Source organism: Mercenaria mercenaria, chromosome 7 (genome assembly GCF_021730395.1).
Source record: "Mercenaria mercenaria strain notata chromosome 7, MADL_Memer_1, whole genome shotgun sequence".
NCBI lineage: Eukaryota > Metazoa > Mollusca > Bivalvia > Venerida > Veneridae > Mercenaria > Mercenaria mercenaria.
The window spans coordinates 78,470,164-78,485,821 of NC_069367.1; the positions used below are offsets into that span (position 1 = coordinate 78,470,164).

A 15,658-nucleotide genomic window follows, 5' to 3' on the forward strand; every position below is an offset into this window, starting at 1 on the left:
CACAGAAAACAGTAGTCTGCAAAACAGGTTAATCATGTGTCGTAAACAAAATTCCTAAGGCTAATTACAATAGATTTGTAATTTCCTGCACTCCCTATTCAATGTTTGTTTCAGCAAACACTCTGTCCCGTCATCAGGGGACAAACGAATTTTCAACCCGGTTCCGAAGTCTCCTACTATGGCCCCTGAAGAACCGCTTTCTTAAAAAGGAATATATTTAACAAATATTCTGTATGTACAGTAATAATTTAACACTTGTTGTTTAATGTCTGTGTATCTATTTGCATTTTACACATATGCCTTCTAAGAAACAGACATGTATATATTTCTGCAATGACTTTAATTAGTATATAGAACATGACTCTTATAATTCTGTCATATTAAGTGCTACTATTGTAGGGCTTCCGTGGCCGAGTGGTTCAAGTCGCTGACTTCAAATCACTAGCCCCTCACCGATGTGGGTTCGAGTCTCACTCGGGGCGTTGAATTCTTCACGTGAGGAAGCCATCCAGATGGCATACGGAAGGTAGGTGGTTCTTCCACGGAGGGGCACATGGGATTTTCTCCACCGTTAAAGCTGTAAAATTGCCATATGAACTATAATTGTGTTGGTGCGACGTTAAACCCACCAAACAACATAACTACTGTATTGCACATGGACAAGACTAACATAAATACATGTATAACAAGAGCTGTCCGTAAGACAGCGCGCTCTACTTTTCTCAATGCTTGACTCTGAATTAAAGCTATGCCAGTAGAAAATCCATCTTAAAAAGGGACATAACTCTGTCAAAATTCAAATTGGAGTTATATGAATCCTAATGTAGACTTCGGTTGTAAATAACTATTTTGAGTTTCAAGTCAAAAGCTTTGATAGTAACAGGGATATTTGACTTTATCAAAAATTTTAACAAAAAATTCTAAGTTAAAGAAGGGGCATAATTCTGTCAAAATTCAAATTGGAGTTATTGGAATTGTTTCTCCTGGAGTAGACTTTGATGGTAAATAAGTATGTTAAGTTTCAAGTCAATAGCTTTGACAGTAACAAAGATATTTGACTTTATCAAAAACTTTAACCAAAAATTCTAAGTTAAAAAGGGGCATAATTCTGTCAAATCAGAGTTATTGGGATTGTTTCTGCTGGTGTAGACTTTGATAGTAAATAACTATTTTAAGTTTCAAGTCAATAGCTTTGATAGTAACAGAGATATTTGACTTTATCAAAAACTTTAACCAAAAATTCTAAGTTAAAAAGGGGCATAATTCTGTCAAATCAGAGTTATTGGGATTGTTTCTGCTGGTGTAGACTTTGATAGTAAATAACTATTTTAAGTTTCAAGTCAATAGCTTTGATAGTAACAGAGATATTTGACTTTATCAAAAACTTTAACCAAAAATTCTAAGTTAAAAAGGGGCATAATTCTGTCAAATCAGAGTTATTGGGATTGTTTCTGCTGGTGTAGACTTTGATAGTTATTAACTATTTTAAGTTTCAAGTCAATAGCTTTGATAGTAACAGAGATATTTGACTTTACCACCCCCCCCCCCCCCCGGTATCTAAAACTTTAACCAACGGCGACGCCGCCGCCGACACCGGGGCGAGTGCAATAGCTATACGTTTTAGTAGCTAAAAACTAGTAAGAGGTCTGGATTGATAACTTTAACATTTTCGGTCGGTTAAATATCAAAATGTTTTGTTTTTTAGTGCTTCGTCTTACGTGGTTATCACTTTGACAATTATTTGACATGAAACAAGGTCAGTGATAGTACTTTCAGATCGAGCTAAAAAAAAGCAAGGTTTTTTTGTAATTTCTTAACAGTATTTGATCATATAAAATGAAAAAGGTCAACTTACGCTCCTTTTCTGGTTAAATGTGTGTCGAGGGTGACGCAATGAGGATCCCCTGTACATCTACATTGTGATGTGTCTTTGTCCTTGGTATGTATCTGCCCAACAAAGAAATTTAAAGAAATAAAATGCTTAAAACAAATAAATTTAATCCCTACTTTCCGTAAGTAGGGAAGACAGTGCATTTCATTATGTATATTTCAAATTTAATATTAATATTACGAAATTATATCAAATGAGTTCTATCTGTTTTGTGATAATATATTTCTAAAACATATTTATCATTTAATGGTGTATTGCACTGTTTTAGCAAGATATCTCTATCAGATAGAAACTGTTTTTGTAGTAACGAAAATGCCGTTTGAATCAGCACCTACTACAACCAAACAGGTGTAAAATTTGGTAAAAGTCTGATTTATCATACTGGCAAATAGGGGATGTTGTATCCGTTGAATATTGGTGGTGCATCGCCCGAAAATATTTGCTGAAAATGCAAAGCAAGATTTTTATCAGCGTCCTTCTTAGGATCTCGTTGTGCGAGAATTTGAACCGGGATTACAGATTCGTGTGTAGCCGCATTCCAGTCTGTTGGCTTCATAACTTTAGTACAAGACGTCGTTGTTACGGTGTTATCTGTAACAGGAGAGAGGTGTTTGTATACAAATCTGTTGTATTTTCTATTTTTAGAACTGATATGACAGTGATCGGATGTGCAAACGCCGAATGTCCATTTTTGTAAACAGTGATGTTTTACTAACGGCTTTAACTTTCTTAAAACACAAATTATATCAATATCATTTTTTGATAAATGGAAAGGTTATGAAACAAGAACATTTTTAGTTATTTTTAATTATCATTTCGAAATGAAACAGAAAATAATAATGAAAGCTTAACTCACAGTGTTTTTCTAAAAGTTTTAAACATCGCTACGCCGCTATTAAAATCATATGTCATTTAAAACGGTTAGTCGTTTGAAAAAAAAGATATTTAAATACGCAAATATGAAAATTGTAAATATGAAAATATGAAAAAGTTATAAAAATTTAAAAATTCTTATCCCATACACAAACGACGTAAAAACATTTGTTTTGCCCACCACCAGGTAAACATATGTTAATGCGTGTCGTCACGTTGATCTCTCCTATGAATAACTGTTTCGAAATTGTAAACAAGAGGGCCAAGATGGCCCTACGTCGCTCACCTGAGAAACACACCGTAACAGTGCAAACATGTTTGACCTAGTGATAACATAGAAACAAATATTCTCACCAATTTTCATTAAGATTGGACCAAACTCTTGAGGGCAAACAAGTATTTTCTTTGATTCGACCAAGTGACATAGTTTTTGACCCATATGATAAAGATTCGTCCTTGTCCAGGATTCCATAAAAACAAACATTCTGACAAAGTTTCAGAAGGAACTAAGCAAAAAAGTGACTACAAGCTTTTCCTTTTATTTGATCTAGTGACCCAAATTCGAAATCATCCAAAACTTTAAACATCAATATAAATATTTTGACCAAATTTCATGAAGATATGGTCATAGATTTAACCGGATGAACTAGTTTTTAACCAGACATGACCCAGATTCAAACCTGACCTAGAAGTCATCAAGGCAAACTTTGTAATCAAATTTCATGAAGATCCAGTGTAAAATGCAGCCCCTATTGCGTACTTAAGTTTTTTCATTTGATTTGACCCTGCGACCTAGTTTTTGATCACAGGTTACCCATATTTCAATTTGAACTAGATTTCATCAAGACAATCATTCTGATAAAACTTTTTGAAGATCCAGTGTAAAATGCAGCCCCTATTGCGTACTAAAGTTTTTTCTTTGATTTGACCAGTTGACCTAGTTTTTGACTCCAGATGACCTATAATCAAGTTTGACCTAATCTGCATCCAGACAAACATTCTTACCAAATTTCATGAAGATCCGGTGTAAAATGCAGTCCCCATTGCGTACAAAAGGTTTTTCTTTGATTTGACGTAGTGACCTTGTTTTTGACCCCAGGGGACTCATATTTTAACTTGACCTAAATTTCTTTAAGGCAATCATTCTGACTAAATTTTATGAATATCTAGTGTAAAAAGAAGCCCCTATTGTGTACACAAGGTTTTTCTTTGATTTAACCGGGTGACCTGTTTTTTTTACCCTGGATAACCCATATTCAAATTAGAGCTAAATTTCATCCAGACAAACATTCAAATGTAAAATGCAGTCCCTGTTGCATACACAAGGTTTTTCTTTGATTTGACCTAGTGATCTAGTTTTTTACCGCAGATTATCCATATTCGAACTTGACCTAGATTTTATCAAGGCAATCCTTCTGACCAAAAATCATGAAGATCAATCGAAAAATACAGCCTCTATCGCATACACAAGGTTTTTCTTTGATTTGATCTAGTGACCTAGTTCTTGACCCCAGATGACCCATATTCAAACCTGGCTTAGTTTTTATCAAGGCAATCATTCTGACCAAATTCGATGAAGATCAATTGAAAAATACAGCCTCTATGACATACACTAGCTAAATGTTGACAGACAGACAGACGACGGACGACGGACATCGAGATCACAATAACTCACCCGAGCATTGCTTGTGTGAGCTGAAAAAGAAACGGCGTCAGCAGACGTAAAACCAGTCGCTAGAAAATATCAAAGAATATATTAAACATACCAAAGATGTGATCTGTATCAAATTTTAGCTTTTACTTTGTTTATATGAGAGTTAAAGGCCATTTTTGTGCGATCGAGTTTGGATTAAATTAGTGATTTAGAAGTCCCAGTTGGGTTAAAAAGCTTTTATATTTCATTTTGACCGTAGCTTGTTCTATGAGTATCAGAGGATGAAAATGAATGCGAGTATATTGATCTTTTCAACATCTAAAAGTACTGTCAAAAGGGCCCGCTTCAATTGTAATACGCCAAAAAAGTGTTTAACAGTCGTGTCAGTTCAATTTTTATATTTACGGTTATAAAAACTAGTTTAAGCTTTGATCTTTCTTTCTCATTTTCATACGAAATATGTTTTATCACATATTTACCAAATATATTTGCTACCTTCAAAGTGTATCAGAAAAAAATCACAAAACGTTTTCTTCGGCCATGCCAGCAATGTAAAAAAAATGGTTTTAACGTCGGTTTGGTGGGTAGAATGCCGTACACGCAAAATATGTTGTAATGGAAGTCCCTGGGAAAACAACTGGATGCAATACGCCGATCATACAAGGAAATAGCCGTCTAATAACAAACGAATACTTACGGTTATTGTTGTCGAGATATAGCTCTAATTTGCAGGACGGCTGTGCGGCTTTGTCACATATTATTGGTATAGTTGATATTAGTTTTACTGTTTGTGCTGGATCCTTGGTGCTGACAGTTAAACTGGTAGGAGAATACTTTTAAAGGAAAAGAAATATCATTTCCTTGGACATAATATCATAGAAAGCACAAAATAAATGATTTAATTTTTCTTTATATAAAGCATATGGATAAAACTCAGTCACAAAACTATATCGATACACTTAGTCGCACAAAAAAAAAAATGTTTAACATTTCTAAAATTAATTTTAACGTATCTGGTTCGTGAAATACTGCTGTAGAAGTGGTTCTGTGGATCGTCTTGTATTCTGTAGTAGGAAATTAGAACTAATGTAATACCTTTATCCCACACCAGTAACCATTACTCGGGAGGTATGGTCCTTTCCTGAACGGTGTAGCTTTGAAGTAAGACCGAACTCTGCAGCTAAGCTACAATTATACAGATATAGATCATTTTCACTAAAACGACATAATGTCAATAAAGTTCAATATCCAATTTCGCGGGGTGAGAGCGAAACTGCTCTAAAAGCTTCTTTATTTATAATATACACTTAGACCACTTTCGCTCCAACCCATTTATTTGCAGTTTTAGAAATATATACACTGAACAAAACAAATAAATACTGGCACTCCAATTTAACTTCAATTTTTAAGGCATTTTCAAGAAAAGAAATATAATTCACCCTTCAGGAAATATATTCAAACCAACAAATTGTTAGATTAAGTATATGAAATAACAAGAACACCGCCTTGCGGGTGCTGACGCTCATCTGATTTTTTTTGTGTAATAGAAATATTGTCCTACCCATGATTTTCTAAGTCTAAAAAGGGCCATCATTCTTGCAAAAAGCAGGATAGAGTTATGTTTCTTGATGTACAGTGTCCACTTATGATGGTGAAAAACTGTTGCAAGTTTTAAAGCAATAGCTTTGATAGTTTATGAGAAAAGTTGACTTAAACATAATACTCAACCAAGAAAATGATTTTCTAAGTCCAAAAGGGGCAATAATTATTGCAAAAAGCAGGATGGAGTTATGTTGCTTGCTGTACAGGGTCAGCTTATGATGGTGAACAAGTGTTGCAAGTTTCAAAGCAATAGCTTTGATAGTTTAAGAGAAAAAGTTGACCTAAACATAAAACTTAACCAAGAAATCTGATATTTTCTAAGTCCAAAAGGGGCCATAAATCTTGCAAAAAGCAGGACGGAGTTATGTTTCTTGCTATACAGGGTCAACTTATGATGGTGAACAAGTTTGCAAGTTTTAAAGCAATAGCTTTGATAGTTTAGGATAAAAGCTGACCTAAACATAAAACTTAACCAAGAAACTGATTTTCTAAGTACAAAAGGGGCAATAAATCTTGCAAAAAGCAAGATGGAGTTATGTTTCTTGATGTACAGGGTCTGCTTATGATGGTGAACAAGTATTCCAAGTTTCAAAGCAATAGCTTTGATAGTTTAGGAGAAAAGTGACCTAAACATAAAACTTAACCAAGAAACGATATTTCTAAAGTACAAAGGGCCATAATTGCAAAAAGCAATGATTTGTTTCTTCAATATACAGGTCAGCTATAATGTGTTGAACAAGTTTCCAAGTTTCAAAGAATACTTGATAGTTTAGGAATAGCTATGACCTAACATAACTTAACAGGCACGCGACGCCGACGCCGACAACCGCTCAGTGATACAATAACTCTCATTTTTCAAAATCAGATGACTAAAGTAAATTGTTGAACTTGAATTGCGAACTTTGGGCATGCATACTTATGTACATTTCAGCTTGAAACTCAGAAAAACTCATTGGTAAGAAATCCGATTTCAAATATTGATAGAAAACTAGAGCTATCACTGAATGTGATGAATGTACCCTCCGCACGCACTGACACAGTGCATTGCAATTTGACGCAAACAAGATTGCATAATTATGTGGACTGTATGTATATAGTAAAGTAACAAAAAATAGAAGTCCCATAACCCTGCAGATATTTTTTTTCTGAAAGAACCTATTAGACATGCACCATGTACAACAAGGGCATCTACTGATCACTTGTGTTAAGTTTCATTCAATTGTGTGCATGTGTTCAGGAGATTAGGCGCGCGCAAACTCTATTTCAATTCCATAAAAATAACTTATAAACAAACTTAAGTAAATGAAACAATTCACTGATGAAACATATTCACTAAAATTAAAGACAGTAAGTTTGCTGATGGTAAGGCCAGTATGAATTAAATGCTAGCTTATCATTTTCAGTATTCTTGGAGCGAGGATTATTTGTCTGATTTTATCCCCGATATTTGATTGTATGCTGTTAACAAAAGCACACAACTGTGACCTAAAATAAAAACAAAATTGCATGGAGTTAAGTATATGGCAAAAAAGTTAATGGCTTATAAAACAGAAACCATGGCAAATATCATCATCTTTGCCAAAGATTCTTTAATTTTAAAAAATGCCAACGCCAACGTGTTTGAGAGAAAAATGGAAGTTGCTTAAAAAGTAGGAGCCGAGTGGCGTTTACTTATTATGGACTGATATACCGATTCTCCTAGGTGTCCAGCAAGGTATTTCTGATCCAGTACGGCGTCACGCTGTGTTCCACTCAAGTGAGTATCCGGGACACTGGCATCGGTTTTATTGTCAAAATACCATTGGACGTCGAAACCAACATCAGAACGCGACGCGTCGAAGTTTACGTGGCATTTAAACTCGAAAGTGTCTGGTTTAACTATAGGGTAAGACAGGCTTGGGTTGTTCAACATTTTCGGAAACATGTCTGAAAAAATAAAGCAGAGTATTTAATGACAACAGCAGTACGCACTGATGAGAATATTACAGTACAAATACACAATGCCACTCCCTGAGTTACTTACTCAGGAAGTCTTCTCTGTCATTAGTCTCAACAATGTACATGTTTTATAGATTCTAGATCGTTATTTATCTTCATATAGTTATACAAATTTAAATTACACTTTAGCTCAAATAAAGTCATGACGATAATTCTGTAGTGGTAAACTGTATTGTATCGTCACGTTTGTAACATATACTACAGTTCTACTTACCTACGCAAAATCATTCTTGTGCAATTATTACAAAACAATAAAATGAATCTAAAGCTCAAGTTAAAATGATAGAACTACAATACGTCCCGTTGGTAACACAAAATACTTCAGTACACGCCTACAAATTACTCTTCTAGTTCTATTATAAAAAAAATCCAAAGCGGTAAAATGGACTGTAACGATACGTCACGCTTGGAACACAAAATAAGGATTGTACTACTTACCTACGCAGCCTGGCTCGTAACCAGTGGCTGACCACTTATCTGGCGGGCATGGTACACCATTACCTGTGAATAAAAAATTAAACCCAGTAACTGAATGCTGGTTATTCTAGGGTGCTGTAATTACTATGTGATAGGAGTTGTTGGAGATTTTTTTCAAGAGTTTTAGACTACTCAGATAAACAAACTGAAATGCATGCGATGAACAAGAGATCACAGAGTGATCCACCATTGAGCCATTTTTGAATGTTCCAAATTTCAAGACTAGCTCAAAGTCAAAATCAAGGTCAATATTTATTTCTGTACACAAAGCTGTGCATGTGGTCCATTCATGTGGTCCAAATTTGAAAGCTGTAGCTTGGGAAATGTGAAAGTCAGTCACTAGATCAATTTCAAGGTCAAAGTTCATTTCAGTACACAAACCTACGCATGTGATCCAAATTTGAAGGCAGTAGCTTGAGAAATGTGAACGTAGGTACTAGGTAAAAATCAAGGTCAAATTTCAATTCAGAACACAAAACTATGCATGTGGTCCAAATTTGAGGCCTGTAGCTTAAGAAATGTGAAAGTAGGTCACTAGGTCAATCTCAAGGTTAAAGTTCATTTCTGTATACAAAACTATGCATGTGGTCCAAAATTGAAGGCTGTAGCTTGAGAAATGTGAAAGTAGGACACTAGGTCAAAATCAAGGTCAAATTTCATTTCGGAACACAAAACTATGCATGTGGTCCAAATTTTAAGCCTGTACCTTTAAAAAGGTGAAAGTAGGTCACTAAGTCAATGGCATAGTCAAAGTTTATTTCGGTACACAAACCTATGCATATAGTCCAAATTTGAAGGCTGTAGCTACAGAAATGTGAAAGTAGGTCACTAGGTCAATCTCTAGGTTAAAGTTCGTTTCGATACACAAAACTATGCATGTGGTCTAAATTTGAAGGCTTTAGCTTGAGAAATGTGAAAGAAGGTCACTAGGTCAGACTCAAGGTCAAAGTTCTTTTCGGAACACAAAACTATGCATGTGGTCCAAATCTGAAGCCTGTACCTTTAAAAATGTGAAAGTAGGTCACTAGGTCAACATCAAGGTCGAAGTTCATTTCATTACACAACACTATGCATGTGGTCCAAATATGAAGGCTGTAGCTTGAGAAATGTGAAAGCAGGTAACTAGGTCAAAATCAAGGTCAAATTTCATTTCGGAACACAAAGTAGGTCACTAGGTCAATGTCAAGGTCAAAGTTTATTTCGGTACATAAACCTATGCACGTGGTCCAAATTTGAAGGCTGTAGCTACAAAAATGTGAAAGTAGGTCACTAGGTCAAGATCAAGGTCAACTCATGTCAAGGTTCATCTAGCCACTCAAAACTATACATATGGTACAAATTTGAATGTTGTAGGCTATGGACAAGAAGATTTTTAAAGATTTTCCCTAGATATAAGTCTATATAAACCATGTGATCCCCTGGGGCGGGGCCATATTTGACCCTAGGGGGACAATTTGAACAAACTTGGTAGAAAACCACTAGATGATGCTACATTACAAATATCAAAGCCCTAGGCTTTGTGGTTTTGGACAAGAAGATTTACAATTTTTCCCAGCTGCTCGTACCCAGGGGGCCATATCTGGCGCATGGTACACCATTATGTGATAAAAATTAAACCCAGAACTGAAGTGCTGGTTATTTAGGGTGTGTAATTCTATGTGATAGGATTTGGAGTTTTCTCATGAGTTTTAACTACTCGATAAAAACTGAAATGCATGCTATGACAAAACACAGAGTGATCCATTGAGCATTTTGATGTTTCAATTTCAAGACTAGTCAAGTCAATCAAGTCATATTATTATCTGTAACAAAGCTGTGCATGTGTCTTCAAGGTCCAATATTGAAGTGTAGCTTGGAAATGTGAAAGTCGTCACTAGTCAATTCAGTCAAGTTCATTTCATACACAACCTAGCAGTGATCAAATTTGAAGGCGTCTTGAGCAAAGGCGAGGACTAGTAAAATCAGTCAAATTTCAATCAGGACGGATAATATGCATGTGCATGTTGAGGCTGTAGCTTAGATGTGAAAGTAGTCACTAGGTCAAGTTTCAAGGTTAAAGTTCATTTTGTTAACTATGCATGTGGTCAATTGAAGCTGTAGTGAGAAAATGTGAGTAGGACACTAGGTCAAAATAAGGAATTCTTCGAACCAAAATATGCATGTGTCCAAATTTTAAGCTGACCTTAAAAAGGGCATAAGTAGGTCCTAAGTAATGGCATAGTCGAAGTTATTTCGTACAAAACTTGCATATGGGTCCAAATTTGAAGGTGTAGCTACAGAAATGTTGAAGTGGTTCATAGCAATCTCTGTTAAAGTTGTTCGGATACACAAAACTGCATGTGTCTAAATTGAAGGCTTAAGAACTGAGATTTAAGAGGTCACTAGGTCAGATCAGTCAAATTCTTGTCGGAAACAAAACTAGCAGTGGCCAATTAGCTGTACTTTAAATGGAAAGTAGGTCACTAGGTAAATCAAGGTCGAAGTTCATTTCTTACAAAAAGCAAGTGTCAATTTGAAGGCTGTAGTTGAGAATGTGAAGCAGTAATAGTTCAAAATCAGGTCAAATTTCTTCGGAACACAAGTAGCATAGGTCATGTCAAGGTCAAGTTTTTTAGTACAAAACCTAGCACGTGGTCCAAATTTGAAGGCTTAGCTCAAAAAGTGAAAGTTATGGTCACTAGGTCAAGATCAAGGGTCAAGCTCTATCAAGTATTAGGCATAAAACTTTTACATATGTCAAATTGCAATGTTGATAGGTATTGCAGAGATTTTAAAGATGTTCCCTAATATAAGTTATATAAACCATGTGATCCCTGAGGGCGGCCTTTTGACCCAGGACCATTTGAACAACTGGTAAACCACTAGATGATGTACATTCAAAATCATAGCCTAGCTTTTGTTTTGGACAAGAATTTTCAAAGTTTTCCAAGTGACGCCAGGAGGGCCAATTGCCTAGGAATAATTTGAAAACCTTAGTAGAGGACCACTAGATGATGTCACATACAAAATATCAAAGCCTTAGGCCCAGTGGTTTTTGGACAAGAAGATTTTCAAAGGTTTTCCCTATATTAGTCAATATAAACTATGTGACCCCCGGGGCGGGGCCATATTTGACCCTAGGGAAATAATTTGGACATTCTTGGTAGAGGACCACTAGATGATGCTAAATACCAAATATTAAAGCCCTAGGCCCTCTGGTTTGGGGCAAGAAGATTTTAAAAGTTTTTCCCTATATAGATATATTTATGTATCTGATGAAATGATTGCCCAAAGACTTTTGTCGTGTATTAAGTTTTCTTCATACATTTTTCATGTTCATAAACACCAATTTCAATTTCAAGTAAACCTATTCCGCTTCGGGTTTTCAACCCGTTAGATACATATTGATCTACCTAAAACAATGAGTGTTAATGATAACACGGCTACAAAACACTAGCTCCACCACCAAAAAGTGGTAATAAGGAAAGGAGCTGTCGTGCAGCAATCACCTGTTTCAAGATGTAAACAGGTTAAATAAAATTTACATTTTGTTTTAATTTTTTTTGACAGAGCATATTTCGAAACTCGGAAAGTGAAGTGCCTTGTTAGAACTATTTTACTCCAGGTTGGCAGTAATTTCATTAAAATACTATGTAAACTGAGGTGTCAAGAGCTTTTCTTCTGACTTTGGCGTTGAATCATTTTGATATACAGTTGTATTTTAACTACATTTCAGTGCACAGACGCACAATAAGAACATTGTCGCGTGCGCAAATGATCTTATTGTGCATGAAACATTAGAATAATAAAATTTCGTTTAAAAGGAATATGCCAGTATTTATTTAAAAGTTGTTGCGATATCGCGTCAGTGATGGAGCTATTAAGTAGTGGTGGCGCTCTGGCTTGTACTTATTGTTAATTGTCTGAATGACTAGAAATAAGTACTTTTATTCATGTGAAATATGGAGTGCTTCCACAGACTATTATGTACCTTGTTCTACTCATGTATTCAATGCTATTTTAGAATTAAGAGGAGAATGTGTGCGAACAATTAGTGAACGATTAATGTTTAAATCATACAAGTATCACTATGTGAAGTTCTGCGTACAATGTTTATCCATTGCAGGTTGGGATGTTTAAGCAGAAAGGAACAGGTGAACTTCTCTCCTAACAACTAAAGGAAGAAGAATATCTTGTCAATCCTTTCTCTCCAAAAGAATTATTTCAAATAAACACAAGTACACCATTGAAAGCAAGTTCTACAACAAGAAAACCGACTATAAAATATCGTCTTGCAAAATATCGCTAAATTTGTTCACCGATCAAAAATGCCATACAAAGTGAAATCCCCTTCAAAACAGAGTACAACTATGACAAGTCACTCAATATCAAATGAAGAAACACCTTGATTAAGATAGCAGACGTGACAATATGAAGAAATGCTTGAAAATGATAGCATTAACTAAGCAGATAAGTCGACTGATTCCTTTATTTTCAACAAAGAGAACTGTGAGGAGAGACTTTTCAGAAGCATTAGAAGATGTTCTAGAACTACTGGACGCTAAACCAAAACACACACAAACACACAGAAATATTTGGAAATAAATGTAAAAAAAACGAATTTCTGTAATTTCTGAGTTGCGGTCGGGAAAAATACTTTTGATAATGTTGTATGACTTAATATTGAAGCTGATAATATTTTGAATGGAATACCCTAAGAGTGAGTATGGGAATACGTCAGACACTTTGGAAGAGAATAACCATTGAGCATGGGAATATGTGAGATATTTTGAAACGGAAAAAAAATGACCAGGGGAATACGTGAGACACTTTGAAAGGAAATAACCACTGAGCACGGGAATACGTCAGACACTTTGAAAATAAATAATCATTGAGCACGGAATACCTCAGACACTTTGAACGGAGATAACCATTGAGCATTGAAATACGTCAGGAACTTTGAAAAGAAATAAACATTGAGCATGGGAATACGTGAGGCACTTTTCAAACGGAATAACCATTGAGCATGGGAATACGTCAGCCACTTTGAAAGGAAATAACCATTGAGCATGGGAATACGTCAGACAATTTGAAAGGAAATAACCATTGAACATGGGAATACGTCAGACACTTTGAAAGGAAATAACTATTGAGAAAGGGAATGCGTCAGCCACTTTGAAAGGAAATAAACCATTGAGCTTTAGAGTACGTGAGATACTTTGAAAGGAAATAACCAATGAGTATTGGAATACGCGAGACACTTTGAAACGGAATAACCATTCAGCATTGGAATAAGTGAGATTCTTTGAAAGGAAATAACCATTGAGCATGGGAATACGTCAGACAATTTGAAAGGAAATAACCATTGAACACGGGAATACGTCAGACACTTTGAAAGGAAATAACTATTGAGAAAGGGAATGCGTCAGCCACTTTGAAAGGAAATAAACCATTGAGCTTTGGAGTACGTGAGATACTTTGAAAGGAAATAACCAATGAGTATTGGAATACGCGAGACACTTTGAAACGGAATAACCATTCAGCATTGGAATAAGTGAGATTCTTTGAAAGGAAATAACCATTGAGCATGGGAATACGTGAGATATGTTGAAACGGAATACCCATTGAGCATGGCAATACGCGAGACACTTTGAAAGGAAATAACCATTGAGCATGGAAATACGCCAAACACTTTAAAAGGAAATAACCATTAAGCATGGGAGTAGGTAAGACACTTTAAACAGAAATAACCATTGAACATGGGAATACGTCAAACACTTTGAATGGAAATAAACATTGAGCATGGGAATACGTCAGACATTTTGAAAGAAAATAACGTTTGAGCATGGGAATACGTCAAACACTTTGAACGGAAATAACCATTGAGCATGGGAATACGTCAGACATTTTGAAAGAAAATAACCATTGAGCATGGGAGTAGGTAAGACACTTTGAACAGAAATAACCATTGAGCATGGGAATACGTCAAACACTTTGAACGGAAATAACCATTGAGCATGGGAATATGTCAGACATTTTGAAAAGAAATAACCATTAAGCATGGGAGTAGGTAAGACACTTTGAACAGAAATAACCATTGAACATGGGAATACGTCAAACACTTTGAACGGAAATAACCATTGAGCATGGGAATACGTCAGACATTTTGAAAGAAAATAACCATTGAGCATGGGAATACGTCAGACATTTTGAAAGAAAACTAGAGATGCTTTTGAGAAAAGCGCATGTCTCCCACAACTGCCCCTATGAAAAATGTTAGTTTCTCTAGATGTTTTAGACGAGTGGATCCAATTAGATGGTCTGGATGAGTGGATCCAATCAGTAATTCAAGGGCCATAAATCAAAAGTGCCTGGGCGGATTTGGCTAGTTATCGAACTTGGGTAAGGTCTTGTGGCCAAACACCATTTTTCAGTTTGGTGAGATCGGATGAGAATTCATAGGAGCGACAAGAGTAACAGACGGATTTTTCATAATTAAGTGCGAACTCTAAATGCTGACCGATTTGGCTAGTTATCGAACTTGGCCGAGGTCTCATGGTCAAACACATTTTGTTCAAGTTTGGTGAAGATCGGATGAGAAATGTTCGACTTAGAGTGCGGACAAGAGTAAAAAGGCCGGTTTTTCGATAATTCAAGAGCCGTAACTCCAAAATGCCTGGACCGATTTGGCTAGTTATCAAACTTGGCCGAGGTCTCATGGTCAAACACATTTTGTTCAAGTTTGGTGACGATCGGATGAGAAATGTTTAAGAGTGCGGACATGAGTAAAAAGGCCAATTTTTTGATAATTCAAGGGCCGTAACTCCAAAATGCCTTGACCGATTTGGCTAGTTACCGCACTTGGCCGAGGTCTCATGGTCAAACACATTTTGTTTAAGTTTGGTGAAGATTGGATGAGAAATATTCGAATTAGAGTGCGGACAAGAGTAAAAAGACCGATTTTTGGAATTCAAGGGCCATAACTCCAAGACGCCTGGATTTGGCTAGTTATCGAACTTGGCCGAGGTCTCATGGTCAAACACATTTTGTTTAAATTTGGTGAAGATTGGATGAGAAATATTCGAATTAGAGTGCGGACAAGAGTAAAAAGACCGATTTTTGGTAATTCAGGGGCCATAACTCCAAGACGCCTGGATTTGGCTAGATATCGAATTTGGCCGAGG

The 15,658-nt window shown here is 35.9% G+C and overlaps 1 protein-coding gene across 1 annotated transcript in view; it reads right to left on the bottom strand.

The window, feature by feature from the left end:
* Positions 1–15,658, bottom strand: part of LOC128558678 (von Willebrand factor D and EGF domain-containing protein-like) — a 44,940-nt gene that overhangs the window by 18,541 nt on the left and 10,741 nt on the right. Inside the window, exons 5-10 of the mRNA XM_053548717.1 lie at positions 8,457–8,519; positions 7,711–7,946; positions 5,514–5,603; positions 5,116–5,251; positions 2,274–2,482; positions 1,856–1,947 (exon numbers count right to left, since the gene is read on the bottom strand). Of these exons, the coding sequence (XP_053404692.1) occupies positions 1,856–1,947; positions 2,274–2,482; positions 5,116–5,251; positions 5,514–5,603; positions 7,711–7,946; positions 8,457–8,519 (826 nt within the window). The remainder of the gene's footprint in view (positions 1–1,855; positions 1,948–2,273; positions 2,483–5,115; positions 5,252–5,513; positions 5,604–7,710; positions 7,947–8,456; positions 8,520–15,658) is intronic.